This window comes from Leopardus geoffroyi, chromosome B2, assembly GCF_018350155.1.
Source record: "Leopardus geoffroyi isolate Oge1 chromosome B2, O.geoffroyi_Oge1_pat1.0, whole genome shotgun sequence".
In the NCBI taxonomy this organism is placed as follows: Eukaryota; Metazoa; Chordata; class Mammalia; order Carnivora; family Felidae; genus Leopardus; species Leopardus geoffroyi.
The window spans coordinates 141,685,009-141,702,009 of NC_059332.1; the positions used below are offsets into that span (position 1 = coordinate 141,685,009).

Below are 17,001 nucleotides of genomic sequence, written 5' to 3' on the forward strand. Positions count from 1 at the left end.
TTTAAGTTTTCTTACCGTCAGAAACGACTTCTGCAAAATTGTTATTTAGTAGTAGCAACCGACATCCATTACTGTGCCCTGGGTCCTGTTTGAAGTGTGTTCCATAGATTAACTCACTTCATCCTCACAGCATACTACGGGACGGGTACCATTTACCCCTGGACAGATGGAGAAACAGAGACCGCTTCACCAGGATACGCCACGGTCATGCCAGGATTCAAATTGGGGCAGACTCACCCATTTGCTTAATTAATGGGAAGCTCTCACATTGTCCCCATTTGCAAATGAGCAGGTTAAGTAATTGACCCACGATCTCACAGCTAGTAGGTGGCAGAGCCTGGGTTCAAACCAAGGGAGATTTCAGAGGCCACTTACATAGTCACTGGGGTGTTATTTCCCACACCATAGATGTACCCTCCTTGCTGGTTCATTCATTCAGAAAGCCACTGGGGAAACCAAAAGACAAACTACTTGCCTTCAAGGAATGAGGAGCATTTGGGGAATTCAGGCTTGGAAACACATCAAAGATACTAGAGATTAAGAAAAAAGTTTCTATGAAGTGAAGAAGGAAATTTTTTAGAAATGTATATTACTAAAGTCTGCATTATTACATATGCAAATGGAATGAGTCCAATCTAAATGTGTGAAAATGTCTAATTGCAGTGTATTTTATGAAATAGCACTTTTCTACCTTCAGGCAAGCACATATAATAACTACCCTTACGAGGTGTTTGCAAGTAGGGTTGTGAGACTTGCTTTAATAAATAGAATGGAATTATGTAATTGACACGTTAATTATTAATAAATGAATTTGGGGGAAAGATGGCTGAAACAAATTTCGCCTTCATGTTTCTTAAGAACAAAGACTGTCTTGTTTTTGTGTTCTCTAAAACAGTGTTGGGGCGCCTGGGTGGCTCAGTCGGTTAAGCGGCCGACTTCGGCTCAGGTCATGATCTCGCGGTCCGTGAGTTCGAGCCCCGCGTTGGGCTCTGTGCTGACAGCTCAGAGCCTGGAGCCTGTTTCAGATTCTGTGTCTCCCTCTCTCTGACCCTCCCCCGTTCATGCTCTGTCTCCCTCTGTCTCAAAAATAAATAAACGTTAAAAAAAAATTTTTTTTTTAAATAAAAAAAATAAAACAGTGTCTGTCACACGGACTGTCCACAAATACTTTTTGCACATTTGTCACTGCGGGCAGTGGGGGTCTAGCCTTAATTTTGCTCTAAATAGCAGTATTTCCTTGGGCAACTAAATAATTCTGAGCTGAGATTCCTATCAGTTATTCACTCACTTGTATGACAGGGTCTGCACCACCACATACAGCTTTTTCCCAGGCTTGTACCCTGAAGCAGGCCTGGGTTTATGCCTTAATTTGTATAGTGTGGGTCTTAGGAAGCAGGGAACTTTCAATCAGATGAGTCTGATGGGCCTTTTGTTTCTAAATTACTTGATAAAAGGTATTTATTCTGGGGCACCGGGGTGGCTCAGTTGGTTGAGTGTCCAACTTCGGCTCAGGTCATGATCTCCTGGTTCATGAGTTCAAGGCCCGCGTCGGGCTCTGGGCTGACAGCTCGGAGCCTGGAACCTGCTTCGGATTCTGTGTCTCCCTCTCTCTCTGCCCCTCCTCCGCTCATGCTCTGATCTCTGTCTCTTAAAAATAAATAAACATCAAAAAAAATTTTTTTAAGGTATTTTTTCCAAAGAAGTTAAAGGTTTTTTTTTTTCTAAAATAGATACCATTTGAAATATTCCTTCTCCTTTCATTAACATGTTTCTCAATGAATTCAGAAAACTCCAAATCATACCTAGTTGAAATGAATGCAGTTCCAAACTAGCAAATTACACATTGATCATCTTACAACTGTTTCAGCTGCAGAGGAAGAATGCATGTTAGTAGGGAGCAGTCCACTCAGTACCTGTAGTAGCGACCTTAGTGTCACCATGACCCAGGATGTCGGTCTCCACTCTTGCAAATCCAGAATCGCAGTCTTATTATTGAATTAAGCTGAAGTCAGCCTCTCTCCCACAGAGGTGAAATGTGTCTGCCACAGGGGTTCACACGTCCCCCTGGACAGTGCTGCAGACTGACGACATCCTCTTCTCTGGCTTTCGGAAGGCTGGTCTCTGTGCAGATCCCTCCGTTGGGTTAACTCGGTTTCTTTTCCCCTGGAATCCGGTTGTGCTGCGTGTGTCAAGTTTATTACCGTAACCTTATTTTATGGTTAAATCTGCAGTGCCCAGCACGTGTTCAGTTCCGTATTCCATGTTGTTTTGTTGTTAAAGAAATATTCCAAACCTTCATCTCACCAAGACCGGGGAAGAAAACAGAAATTGAAGTAGGTCATTTATAGCAAAAGACCGTTAACGCCCTCTTCTTTCGATGCTCAAATTCAGCTTTCGCATTACAAGGTTTATGCATGAATTTTTCTCAACGGACTGATGATCGTCACAGTTTTATCAAAACCTGGGAATTTAAACCACTTAAAATTTAAAAAAGGAAAAATTTAAAAAAGAAAAGAAAAACACAAAGCAGCTGTAATTTGGACTGGTGTGAAACTATTTTACCTTGCCAATTAAAATCAACAGCACTCAGGAGTGGCGCGAGGCACTGCCCTTGCTGAGTAAGCTCGTCTCATCCCGGTGGGCTGGCCCTCCACTACAGGTCCTGGTCACGACAGCCATGGACAGCACTGTAGAGACACAGGATGTGCACATTCAGCTTTACTTTACATCTTAGCCTTTTCCCAGGGCTCACAGCTCTGCCCTTTTTTCAAACGTCTGAAAAAAAAATGGCCTTATTGAATCACAGTTGACAGATCTCAGAGTCCCTCAGCCATCAGGGGAAGCAGGGAAGCGCTCTCCCTCCAGGGGGCGCTGTTCGACGCTTGCGAGCCCAGGGCACAAGGACTCTGGAGCCCAGGGGAGGACAGAAGTGCGTTTGCAATGTGTGACAGCGGTGACTCTGACACTTTTTCATTTCTTACCAGAGAGATTTCACTGTTTTATACTAAATTTGGCTACTGAGTTGAGGTCATACCTTTTTACATTTTGAATGTAAGTGCTTTTTCTTATACTCGGTTTGAGAAATAAATTTGAATATCTGTGCATCATGAAAATAAAATTACACATATGATGCAAACATAAAAAGATAATTTCACTGATTAAAAACCTATTAATATTGGAATAGTTTCTCTGTGTTCCTTGAAAGATTCTATTTATGGACTGTCCTTGTCCAACAGTAGTTAGTTATTATCATTTCTCCCCCACAGCAACCACGTAAGATAGCTGATCCTGTATTATACCCTTTTTACAGATGAGAAAACTGACCTTGGGAGTAACAAGTGGCTTTCTGAAGGTCACACGTAGCAGACAGTTGTACCCGTGTTATTTGAGGGCCTATGCCTTCTCCTTCACTCACTGCCCTGGAGCCCGATACTGGCATCTGACTGTGCCCGTATGTCTTCTGGGCCTGTGTGTGATGTCAGCCTCAGTGATCGTTGCTTCTCTGAGGATCCACTTTTCCTTGCTGAGAGGCCACCAACACATGCACAACTCCTTTCCCGGGAGTGGCTCTCCTCAGTCGCCTTCCCACGGGCACCTCCCTCACCACGCTGTATAAATCTCCCTTTATCTCTCTTCATAGCACTTAGAGCCATACGACGTCTTCTAGGATTGCTCCTTTGCCTGTGTTGTGCCACCAGAATGTAGCCTTTTTGCCTTCATTCGCTGCTGAATCCCCAGCCATTAGCACAGAGCTAGCACATAAGAGGCCCTTAAGAACTATTTAGTTTTTGTTTTTTTTTTTTCAACGTTTATTTATTTTTGGGACAGAGAGAGACACAGCATGAACGGGGGAGGGGCAGAGAGAGAGGGAGACACAGAATCGGAAACAGGCTCCAGGCTCTGAGCCATCAGCCCAGAGCCCGATGCGGGGCTCGAACTCACGGACCGCGAGATCGTGACCTGGCTGAAGTCGGACGCTTAACCAACTGCGCCACCCAGGCGCCCCAAGAACTATTTAGGCGGCGCGCCTGGGTGGCTCAGTTGGTTAAGCGTCCGACTTCAGCTCAGGTCATGATCTCACAGTTCATGAGTTCGAGCCCCATGTCGGGCTTTGTGCTGACACCTCAGAGCCTGGAGCCTGCGTCACATTCTGTGTCTCCCTCTCTTTCTACCCCTCCCCCTCTTGTGTTCTGTCTCTCTGTCTCTCTCTCTTTTTATTATTTTTTTAATGTTTATTTTATTTTTGAGAGAGGGAGCACCAGCGGGGAGGGGCAGAGAGAGAGGAAGACCCAGAATCCAAAGCAGGCTCCAGGCTCTGAGCCGTCAGCACAGAGCCCAACGTGAGGCTCGAACTCGTGGACCGCAAGATCATGACCTGAGGCAGTCAGACACTCAACCGACTGAGCCACCCAGGCGCCCCGTGTCTCTCTGTCTCTCTCTCTCTCTTAAAAATAAATAAACGTTAAAAATTTTTTTAAAAAATCAGTAAAAAAAAAAAAAATTACCTTTGGGAGGTGAAACGAAGGATCACCTTTGTCTGTTTCTCTCTCTGCTCTTGTACTCACTGTACTGAACTTGCATTATTGTATAATTAAATTTTTGAAGGGGTCCATTTTTGTAACATATGGAGAAAAAACTACCAAAAGTGAAACTCTGAACCCAAACTGTAAGGTAGCAGGCCTTTCCCCCTCTGTTCCAAGCTTTGTGCAATATGGTCACTTCTCTTACATGGTGAAGACTTGAAAATGCATGTTGACTTAGGGAAAAAATATGGTACCCATACGTATCGATTCCAAAAACAAATTATTCATTCCCACCAGTGGTAGGATTTAATGCACCTGGGGGTAAGTCAGCTTTCATTTTGAACCTGCATTTGGGGTCTTCCTATCTGCTCAGTCAGTTTTTCTCCAAGGTCGTGCCGAAAGAGCAGCATTGTGTGATCAGCCTGTGTAAAAAGGTGGGGTTGAAAGGTTTTTGAAATAGAACTTTTTTTTTTTTAACACAGAAAGGATCTTATGAAATACGGTAACCAGCAAATAAGCCTGTGAAAAATGCTCAAAATCACTCTATTTCTTAATGTCTATTTCTGAGAGAGAGAGCAGGGGAGGGGCAGAACAAGGAAGGGACAGAGGATCCGAAGCAGGCTCTGCGCTGACAGCAAAGAGCCCGATGCGGACCCTGAACTCGCAAACCGTGAGATCATGACCTGAGCCGAAACCAAGAGTCGGATGCTTAACCGACTGAGCCGCCCAGGCGCCCCGCTAATTTTTTTTTTCATTGGCGATATCAACAATGTAGAGCAATTAGAACTCCTACTTTTTTTTTTTTTTTTTTTGAACTTACACATTTTGTGGTAGGGTTTCTTCAAAAGCCCAACAGGCACTTAGCCTTCAACCTGGCACTCTCTCATCCCTAGGGTTCTGCCAAGAGAAATGAAACCTATGTCCACACAAAGACCTGTGTGCAAATGTTAGCGGCTTTGTTCGTATCGCCAAAAACTGGAAACAACTCAAATGTCCACAGAATTGAATGGTCCTCAGCAACAAAAGGGAACAAGCCACTGATGTGTGCAATAATGTGGATGAATTTCAAAAGCGTGGTGCTTTGGGAAAGGAGCCAGACACAAAAAGACCACATGCTGTATGATTCTATATGACATTGTGGAGAAGGCAAAACTGGAGGAACAGAAATCAGATCAGTGGTTCCCACGAGGGGGAGGGAGTGAGAATGACCACAAAATGGCAGGGTTTTTTCGTCATGGTAGAAATAACCCACATCGTGGTGGTTATGGAACTACACAGGATTGTTATTGTATGTAAATTCTATCTCTAGACATGACCTAAAATCATATTATGTAGTAGATAGCTGCAAAAAGTAGCGAATGTTATTAACTAAACAACGAGGTAAATGCGTATTTAGCCCTCATTCACAAACATGTTTATCATAATACATTGCTAATTGTCCATTTTATTTTCTCCTGCTCGGGGTAAAGTGTCGGTTCTGTGACTTGGGCACCATTGTATCCTCCACAGCATGGGGGAATAATGGAGAGCCTTGCCTGTAAAAGTTACTCATAAATAATTTGTTGAATGGTGAAACGGAGAAGCAAAACTTCATATGTGAGTGGAAACACTTAATAGTTCAATAAAAGCGCTAAGCTTGGAATATTGATTGTAACTAGCAAATTCAAATATTCCAGAGTCAGGTACAGAATTATCTGCACTTCCCCTGAAATAATCATGGTGACTTGAATAGAGTCTAGCTCCCGCTTCCTCTCTCTGGCGCTTGACTATAACTCCCGGTAGGTTGAAATCTGAATTTATTTGGTGACCGATTTTCCAAAGCTGGTGTGCCAAGATGAACCCACTTGAAAACTGTGAGCTCTCGGACTTGGCTGCCAGACCCGTCCAGCTGAGGTGGGCTGGACCAGCATCTGCTGCCTTCATTGTGCTTAATGCTGGATCCATCTGTTTTCTGTCAAAGCCAGTGCCAACAAATTACTAATCTATTAGAGAAACATGGAAATAAGATTGCACTTCTCATTCCTGGCTTTTCCTCTCATATTTTGCTTGGCTTACGTGTTTGGTTTTTATTTATTTGGAGGAGAAAGATACGTTATCGAGTGGGCAAGGCAGGGGCATTAATCATTTTTTCACTCCTTCCACGCATTTTTAAAAGATTATGGGGACAAGATCATCAATGATCAGTGGCTGTTGAGGGTGTTATGAGCGTCGATGATGATGGCGGTAGTAACAACTGTCGTTTATTAGGGGACTCCGTGCTCTGCGCTGTCCTGGTCCCTCCGTACCTATTCCCCACTACTCTCCTTATTTTACAGATGGCAAAACTGATGTGCAGACAGGTTAAGTAACTTGTCCAAGGTCAGGCCGCTATTCAGACCCAAATTCTAGAGCCTGCGCTTTGTCCATCGCTGCCTCTTAAGCCATTTAAAGCCTTTAGAAAGCATTTTTATCCAGGCATGTGAGTTTAATGAGGAAAGTCTTTAGAGTTTCAAGGAGAAGAAAAGGGGACTTTGTATTTCTTCCACCAAGTAGAGGCGTCTGTAATTAGAACATATTCCCTTGACGTGTGCTTTTGAGTGCCGATTCATGGAATCAACCCAACTGATTGAGGAAAATTAGATTGGGAGCCCGGTACTCAACGGGCCTTTCTAAGCACAAGTGCTTTTGCGTGCATGTCTGGGTGTGCCTGGTGGTTGTGGTCCAGCACGTCCACCGCCCGATGGCAGGACGCCGCCTGGCTGCTGAATTGAGCAAAGCCACGGAAACACAGCTCTTTTTCACACACGCCACGAATGAGATAGATGAGGTCGGGTCCGGGGTAACCGAACGTCGCCATCCTTTCTTTCCTTTGGGATCATTAAAGTACAGCTCCTGCCTGCCAGTTAAACCCCAAGTACAGGAACCCAGTGTGACGGAATTTCTCTGTTCCCCCCATAAGCAGAGTTCAACAAAATCAGGAACCTTCTTCTCTAATAAAACCGCACTGTGGGTATAGTCTGAGATAAGCATGTCTAAATGCTTGTTTTCTAAAACAAGATTAAAGTGTTATTTCATTTCCTTCGAAAGCAAAGGGTACATATGTTTTCACTGAGTAAGGTTTCTTACCAAATGAGTCACTTACCAAGTGTTGGGGGAGGGTGGGAACTGGTAATCGAATGAGTATGTGAATTAATTTCATTTGCATTCGAGCTGTGAATGAGTTGATTTATTTTTAATAAAAGCAAGAGCCAAAAAAGAGCCCTGTCTTCACTGATGTTATCGGGCTGTCTGGAAGTGAGGGCATGTGAGGTCAGTGAGGGCGGAGAGGAGAAATCTTAATTCTGCCCCCAGAGACGCGTTCTGAGGACTGCGCTCTGAGAAGGCGTGGGAAGAGGCAGGACGGCAGCCTGCCCACCGCGCCATGTCCCTCACAAGCCGGGGAGGCATAAGGTGCCCTTTCCACCAAGATGCTGTGACGGGAAGACAGACGGGGACCTTATGTGGGGTCCTGTGGGGTGGGAAACTCTGAAACAAGAACTTTTTATAAAGAACTTTGAAATTGATAAACAGTGAATGTTTTACCTTTTACTTGGAAACAGCATACGTTTGTTTCTGCAAAGGCAGAGTGTCGTCTTACGAGAAGGCAGTTTAAATTTGAGGAGCTGGCCATAAAAGACCCACCCGCATGTAACTCGGTGGTCCTGAAGTAATTTACATCAAACCTTTCCTGTTCCCTCTATTCTCGTTTGTTTTTCTCTCCATTTTCCAGTTCCTTCAACTGCTAGTGCCTTCCTCTGTTATTCCTCTTTAGGCTTTCTTTAGCCTTCCAGAGGACATCCGGGGTCAAAGAAATGCTGGCTTTAACAAGTCGCTTTCCGTGCTGGTGGAGCACTTCATTAGTTTGTCCCAAGATTGGTCTATAGCAGGGGCCAGCAGATTATGGCCCACTTTGGCCCACCACCTGTGTCTGTAAATAAAGTTTTATTGGAACACAGGCACTTCCATTTGCGGAGACAGCGCCTCTGGCCACGTCGGAGCCACAGAGGCAGTTGAGTTGAGACTGTCTTGCCCCATACAGTCTAAACTATTTACTGCCCAACCCTTTACAGAGAGTGTGGCGGCCCATGGTCCTTGTGAATGGTGGCTTCCGTACCATCTGCAATAAATAATACTCTTCATGACACCCAAATAAGAACGCTCATGTGATGCACCTAACAGAGAGCAAGTACCCAGTCAGTGTTGAAAGTCCACGGGTCTCTTGTGGATTCGTAGGTCATGCTGCTTTACATGTGTGGGCTTAAGAAACCCTGGTTTTCCTGTCGTGATGATACGTTACGTAAGCGTGGCTTTTCCTTAAGCATCTGAGCAGCTGCACGGCGGTGTGATGTGCCTGGACTCTGAACTGCACACACAGACTACCTGAGTGCAAACCGTGGCTCCTCTGCCTGTCGGGCACTTGACCTCGAGACAAGCTCCCCAACGTCCCGTGCCTCAGGTCCCTCATCTCTAAAATGAGCAGTGTAACAATAGGGGCCTCTTGGGCCTGATACAAGGATCAAGTGAGTTAATGCAAAGAATTTGGAACTGAGCTTAGCACGTAGTAAATATTAAGTATTTGCTTTTGATATTTTTACTAGTCAAATCCAGTTTCTGCTGGAAAACCTGGGGAAGCTCCTCCTTATCTTCCAAATAAACGCTACACTTGGCGGCCTGGAACACGAGACCATGCAGGTCTGACCTCTTCCCCCGGGGCCCCGTCACAGCCACACAGAGCTCCTCCGTGACTTATCTGGAGATCGTTTGCTCTCTGGCTGGCTGTGCCATGTGCACGCTGTCCTCTCTTCTGCCTTACTCACCACTCAGGTGTCTGACCCCTACCATTTGACTCTGTGTTTGCAATACTTTACATACTTTATGCCCTTGAACCCTAGCAACCACTCCTCAAGCAGACCATATTAGAGGTGATAATCTTTGCTTTGTGGAGAAGAGGATGGGAAAAGAAAGAGGAGAATGAGCTGAGGTCTGGTAGTTAGTATGTGTGGAGCCTTCACTCAGCACCAGTGCTCCCAGGTCCCAGGGCCTGCCCCCCACGGGTTCCTGAGGCCACAGCCCAGCAAAGAAATCTTCGCTGAACTACACTATCACGCTGACCCCCTCCCCCCTCGAACAGACTTGCTCTCCATTCTCTTGCACTTTTAACAGTACGTTATCTTTCTGGTTTTGCGTTCATACTTTTTCTTGTCTTATCACTGCTGCTACACCTCACACATGCGTGCGCACACACACACACACACACACACACACGGTGAGCAGCTTGAGTGTAGGAATTGAGTTGTATTTAATTTTATATCCCCTGTGCCTGAAACAGTTATGTTATTTTGACAAGGAGGCTCTTCCAGAAAGCAGTAAGGATCGATTGAGAAACGCTTATCCATATTCCGCAAATGCTTTTTACATTTGTTTCAATAATCATTTGTGGGAAAGCAGCATATCGTACTGGTTAATTACATGGGTCCTAGAACCTGTTTTTGCTGGAGCTTGAATCCTAACCTACTAGCTGTTGATTTTCTTCATTTGTAAATGGAATCATGGTCATTTATATATGTATTTCATACGGTTATTGGAGAAGCGAATGAAACCATTGGTGTAAAGCACTTAACCCAGCATGTCAAACACAGTACGGTTCAGCAGTTACTCTCTGCAATTGTTATTATTGGAACGACATTACTTATGCCTTTAATGTATGTACACTCGGTCAAAGTAAAAGGTGTGGAAGGAGAGAGAAAACTTTTGAAATAATTGGGGTCCTTGAGGCTGCTGCTCTCCTTGCGAGCGCGTGCGCCAGTGTGAATGGGGGCTCGGGGGGTCTGTCTCCCACCCCCCCCCCCGGATGCCACCACCCCTTCACCACGTTGACTGTCATGCTAGTACGTGAAACCATATTTCCGAGGACATGGCACCAAGCACAAGCGAGCTGCTTTATCTGATGCTCAAGGCGGAAACAAAACAAAACAAAAACCCTGCTCCCAACACCAGAGAAAAACTGGTTGCTTTGCTGGACCAATGCTGAGTTTCCATGTGACCCCTCCTGTGGGGTTTTGGAGGATAATCTTGACCAGATGTGCATTTTGTCTTACATGCCGTCTTTCTGGCCCTTTGTCATGACTGCCGCGTGCAGTAGTGGGGTAGTCATGCAGTCTCAGTGGTACGTTCCTAAGGACTAGGGGTTGAAATAATTCTCTGGAGTAAAACGTAGAAATGCGAATGTTGGGCGTATTGAAGCAACAACACTCACTGCTAGCATCCCTTGCCTGTGCATAGGTTGTTTTAATGATCAGCCTGATTGTCTCCTCCCTCTCTCAGCGGGCCTGTGTGGCTCTTTGCCTTGGAATGTGCCGAGATAGCTTATTTTGCCACAGCCAGCCTCATCGGTGCCACCAGGGGAAGGGTTAATAAGGGTCATGGCTAATATTCTGTGTTGATCACACTGTTGGACAAGAAGTCTTTCTAGTGGCCGTCCTCACAAGTACAGATACTAAGTAAAAGGCTTCAATTTGTGTTTACTTTTTGTTTAGGTAACTACTCCAGACCCCCAGCGTATAGTGGGGTGCCCAGTGCAAGCTACAGCGGCCCAGGGCCCGGCATGGGCATCAATGCCAACAACCAGATGCACGGACAAGGGCCAAGCCAGCCGTGTGGTGCTATGCCCCTGGGACGAATGCCATCAGCTGGGATGCAGAACAGGCCGTTTCCTGGAAATATGAGCAGCATGACCCCCAGCTCTCCCGGCATGTCCCAGCAGGGAGGGCCAGGAATGGGGCCACCGATGCCAACCGTGAACCGTAAGGCACAGGAGGCAGCTGCCGCAGTGATGCAGGCCGCTGCAAACTCGGCACAAAGCAGGTATGCCGTCGGGGCAGGTGGTCTGGGTGCGGACGTGTGAGCACGTGCTGAGCACAGAGCTACATCGTCACCCGGGTCACCCGGGGCGGGGGGGTGGGGGGGGAGCAGTGGAGTGCGATTTTGCTCGGCCGTTCCTTTGGTGTTAATGTTTTCTGTACCGTAAAGTACAGACAGGTGAACGACAGAACACATTCCGGGAGACATCGAGGAAGGAATCTGAGTTGTGGGAGGTTCTTTGAAATGACTGCGAGGAGTCCTTATAACCAGCCCAGAGCAGTGGCATATCTCATGGTTCCCGTTTAGAACAGCTAGGTTTAGGCAGGAAAGTGTGAAGCCTGAAAAACTAGGCTTTTAAGATCGAAAACACTGAAAAAGAACCACCTTCTTTTTTTTTTTTTTTTTTTACCCCACCATAAAAATCTTTATGAAATAGAAACCTCGTCTATGCACATATTTGTATCCTGTGTGTTTGTCTAAATGTATACGTGTGAGATTTAGAGATGTCATCTTCTTATATTTTATTTTTCTGGGCATACCTCTCTGTCCAAACCAAAATGTGGTTAATAAAGCAAAGATAATATTTCATAAAGTTTAAGCTGATAGAGCAAGGCTTTAGCCTCAATCACTTGTTTTTAATCTTGATTTCTAAAATGATTGAAGCAAATATTGAACCTATATAAAAATAACGTACTTAATTAAAAATTTATGACCGAAGTAACTAGTTTTAAAGGAAGCACTTACGAATATGTTTTAAATTACGTTTAACATATGTTAAAATATGTTTTAAAACAAAGCACGTTGACAGCTATGTCTGAAGTTACGGTATCTTCAGAAGAAAAGATAGAGGAATCGGATTTTTGTCAAAGGGAAAGAAAAATGTGTGTGTGTGTACGCGTGTGTGTTTAAATGTGTCCTTTGTTACTTTTCCTCTGAAGCTGCTATTTGGGGAATGTTAGGGACCCCTTCAGTCTCCCTGTTTGCTCCAAATAAAAATAAATTTCCCTTGAGGAATCAAAAGGAAAATCAATCATCCTCTCTCTCTCTCATCCACATTATAATTACTTAAAATTTCCTGAACCCCAGATACTAACCCGAACCTCACAGACTTTAGGGAATGTTTTAATAAACCTGTCCGTGAAAACTGGTTTGCCTGGTCCAATTGAAGCTCTAATTTAGGGTTAATTGTCCATTGTTGCACCTCCTGAAGCACAAGTTATTTTCAAGTAGAAAGTACCTGACTGCATTGGACGATGAGGCCTCGGGTAGCGGCCCGGGGAGAAGATAACCACAGATATTAAGACATAATTGCTTGATAAAAAAGTCTTGCTATGCTCCCTCCCTGAATCAGTTTATATATCATTTTGTATAAATTAACGTATAAATCCACATCCATGCGTTTTCCTTTTCTGTTTCTGACCAGGAGGCAGTTCCAAAGCCCTGCCTTCACACACTGCCCGTTTTCAGCGAGGGCCCGTGTATTTTTTGGCTTGTACTGAAGTCAAGGCTCCACTTCAGCAGCGTAAACTGAGATTACATCTGAGAATCTCACTTTTCTCTCTCCTCTGCCCTGTCCTTCACCCCGCCCCCCGCCCCCCTTTTTAAGGAATGTTCTCCAGCTCCCCTCCCCTCCCAGGCAGCTGCACGGTACAGAGTATTATGCCACATTCTGTAGCCCCCCCGCACCTATGTGTGGAGGTGACATGATGGACAGGGGGATTCGTACTTGTCTACAGAACAAATCCAAAGAAGTTGTTCTTCTGTTCTGCTTTAGGCCACCATACATTAGGTCGCCTGCTTATCCCAGCCAGTCTGGGGCTGGCGGACGCCCCATGTTTTCTTCCCAGCACCCCAACTATGGCAACTCTCAGGCTCCCATGATGCACCAGCCTGACCAGTACGGGTAGGTAGCAACATACCCTGACTTGCTGCGGGACCTGGGCATTTTTTTTTTTTTTTGAAACTGTTAACGAACGTGCCATCTGGCTGCGAAAGGAACACCCAGAACAAGAAAGTGAAAGACCTAAGAGGAGATCCATCCCAGAGGGGGTTGTCTTTTCGTTCCTTTTTGTTTGTTTCGGGGGTTTGGTTCGTTTTGTTCTGTTTTGTTCTTCACTCTTCTGAACGGTACTGTGGTAGTGCGGTGGGAGCGTGCATGCTGTCCCCCAGATCCTGTCTCTGCATGGCTTTTGGCATGGCTTGTTCCCTTCATGCCTGAGAGGGAAAGAAAAACTTGTATCTCCGTAAGAGTAATGAAGCCACCCGCTCTGGCGTGATCTCCCCCATTGTCGTCCCTCTGTTGTCTGGGAACTTGTGTTGTGTAGCACCGTGATCATGACTGTGTTATTGTCATCTCTGCCACGACAGTGACCCGCTCCACACACGCACGCACACCCCTGAATTCAGAGAGCAGCGGCCGCGTTTGACAAGAGACCCACTGCAGGAGACAGGACTTAGGTTATTAGTAGGACTTAGGAGGGGATTCTTTCCAGCCTCCCTGAGCAGATACCTGTGCCAAAGATTTCTATTCTTTCCTTCTCCCAAGGAGTTTTAGAATATTGAAGTCACCAGAAAAACGCAACCAAATAATCCAACGCAGAACTTTCTTTCGAAACATGGTGTTGCCATATTATTATCCATTTCGACACAGGAATTACATACAGCAACAAAAAGTGGCTTTCTTTTTTCCTACTGCAAAGCTATGTAGCAACAGGCTGTCACCATTTTTAGGTTCATAAGTGCTCTTAAAGCATATCGTTATTGAGCGATTTACTTAGCAGAAATATTATTATTGATACTGTTTTGCATGTTGCAATGGTAAGATTATCCTACGTGGACTGAACGCTGTTCAGCAGTTTCAGTAGAAACACACCACGTTTTTGGTTCAAATAAAACAGAGAACAGTCAGCTGGCTTTGTTTAAAGACTAAACTTCTAGAACTATGCTTTTACTGCTTGTTATGAATACGTAACAGAGAGCCTGTCACTAGTTTTGTATTCGGTATACATTTATTTAGACAGCGAGAGCAAACGATAATTTTGCAGGCGAGACTTCCAAATCCTGTAAACACGGTCCTAAATGTGGGCCAACAAATATAGAATTTTGTAAACATAATCCTAAAAATGAAATAACAAATATAATTAGGTAAGCAGACTTCTTTTGGGAAGATGTCTTTTCCTCTTTTTTCCCTTCTTGTGGTACCTTCAAGGTCACTTCATGAGTCAGTAGGAAGATAACAGCAGGGGGAGAAAAGCATTCCTCATCAGCTACTAATCCATAGGATCTGTCCTTTACCAACTCTGGAGTCCTATTTAGACCCACAAAGCTAGTTTGGCTGTGCCTTGCCAAGCCACATTAAGCAGCTGTGTAAAATGAATTTAAATGGCATGCATCAGAGTAAAATCTCTTCCACTGGGGCAGAAAATCAATGTTAGCTAACCAGCACGAGGAGATCAAATCTGCGTTTCAGCCAGCAGCATCCAGATAGCTTCCTTAGAAAACAACACCTCCTCTTTAATTAAAAATAAGAAAAAGATAGATGTCGGAGTTACTCTTTGTAAATCTTATGAAGCGCACTTGGCGAAGGCTCATCTCTGTGGCCCCATCCCTGTTAGCTCTGATTTTTGCCTTTCATGTCTACAGCATTCTTTCTAAAAAGGAAAGAAAAGAAAGTTTTATTTCTATTTTAAATCTTCCTTCCTTTTCACTTTGCAAGTACATATAACCTGTTGTGCCTTTTTTTTTTTTTTTTTAAGCAGAAGCTTGAATGTGAGAAAACATGTAGAGTACATGTTTTAGCGCTGTGGGTTAAGAAATTTGGTTTTCAACATGCTTTTGCTTTACTTAACAGCTCGTGGCAGCGAACTCATGTCTTTGCTTCTGTTGTCGTTTTCGTCCCCCGTTGGTGGCTCTGTCGGGTGGAAGTCAGGTCGGCAGTTTGAAAAACCGGTTCACTAAATGTCAGTGTCTCTTTGGGGGCAGAAGTGGCTCCAGCCTTTCAGAAACACAGCATTCGCAGAGTTTGTTAAAATGACTTCTTTCCCAAGTCAGAATCCCTCAGGGCCCGGAGCTTCTGAAGGAACCTGAAAAAAGACAGATTAGCGACAAAAGTGTAGCGCGTGAGTGTGTGTGCACGCGTGTGCTATTAGAACCCGAAAGCTCTCCGTGAGAAATGACGGATTATGGCAGTTATGCTCCAGGCTTTCTCAGCTCGTTGCGTGTGAGACGGGACAGAGGAAAACACACAGGCGTGACTGATTGGAAGCCATCTTATTACTTTGTTTTTTAAGGGTAAAACCCACCTGCTGCACTGAGTAAGTGAAGAAACAGAGAGAATCGGGTTTTTTTTCATTTCGACCTTTCGAGTGAAGGAATTCCTTTTGATTATCAGAGGATTTACGGTAGAATACGGTGACTCTTACTGCTTGGGTACTAGACCAGCTGAGTGATCTCATCTAATCATTTGGAATTAATAAGTTACACGTAATATTTTTGCAAGACGCCCTGCCTGCCATACACAGAGAGACTTTATTCAGAAAATGCATTGCTGTGTTTAGTTTTAAAGCATTTCTTTGTTTTTTCAAGTTTATTTATTTATTTTGAGAGAGAGAGAGAGCGCGCACATGAGCAGGGGAGGGGCAAAGAGAGGGAGAGGGAGGGAGAATCCCAAGCTGACTCTGCACTGTCAGCACAGAGCCTGATGTGGGGTGTGAACTCATAGACCATGAGATCATGACCTGAGCAGAAACCAAGAGCCAGTTGCTTAACTGACTGAGCCACCCAGGTGCCCCTAGTTTTAAAGCATTTCTAGTAGGTAGTATTCTTTTGAAGCCATGAGAGAGAGGTGGCAATATTCAGTGACCTTATGAAAAGCCTAGTTCAGGGACGGCTGGTGACTTTCCCCCTCAGTCTGGCTCTGTAGACCATGCTGGACAGACTTGAGACACTGTCTGTAGAGGGGAGCCAAAGTTGGCCAGAAGTTTAGGAGAGACTTTGGCCTGTTGCTTCCTAAAGAAGCATTACCACGAACCCCAGGCCACACACACACACACACACAAGAAAATCTCCCTCAGCCATGGATGTGTGTTTTGCATCCATTCATCCATTCCCAGTGGCACCTGCTAGTGTCCCAACAGCTGACCGCTCTGCCAAATACAGCCGATGTGTGGATCGGGATATATCCGAGTTATCCAGATTGTTTTCTTGGGAATGAGCTCCAAGGGAAATGCACGACTTCAGTGAACTTACAGAGGGCCTGACAAGCCCTAGACCTTTAGGCTCGGGTACAGTCTGGTTCCCTGAAGTCTGCCACCCCCAGCAACCCCCCGTATATCAACTTGAATCGAGTCTTTGGTGACTTGAGATGACCAGCGTCACAGTTCTGGCACGGATCTTTATGACGGTATCTTCCTCAGAAGGGAAGTGTTCTGTTCTCCCTTCCCAGAGGATGTACTTTCGGGGACAGAGCAGTAGCATCTTGGAGCTAGAAGGGTTTGAGGTGTCATCAGGCCTCTGCCTCTTGATTTTGTGGTGGAGGAGACGAGTGTCTTCGAGTTACTGGCTCAGGACCCTTTCGTCAGCTACAGGCCAGGCATCGGCT

The 17,001-nt window shown here is 45.1% G+C and overlaps 1 protein-coding gene across 14 annotated transcripts in view; it reads left to right on the forward strand.

Annotated features, from left to right (window-relative positions):
- ARID1B (AT-rich interaction domain 1B) overlaps positions 1-17,001 on the forward strand; it is a 454,520-nt gene that overhangs the window by 383,610 nt on the left and 53,909 nt on the right. For 7 of the 14 annotated variants that reach the window (XM_045500132.1, XM_045500130.1, XM_045500124.1 and 4 more), the window contains 2 exons: positions 11,078-11,405; positions 13,177-13,305. In XM_045500132.1, coding sequence (XP_045356088.1) covers positions 11,078-11,405; positions 13,177-13,305 — 457 coding nt within the window. The remainder of the gene's footprint in view (positions 1-11,077; positions 11,406-13,176; positions 13,306-17,001) is intronic. The other 7 variants (XM_045500135.1, XM_045500129.1, XM_045500136.1 and 4 more) reach the window with 1 other exon arrangement.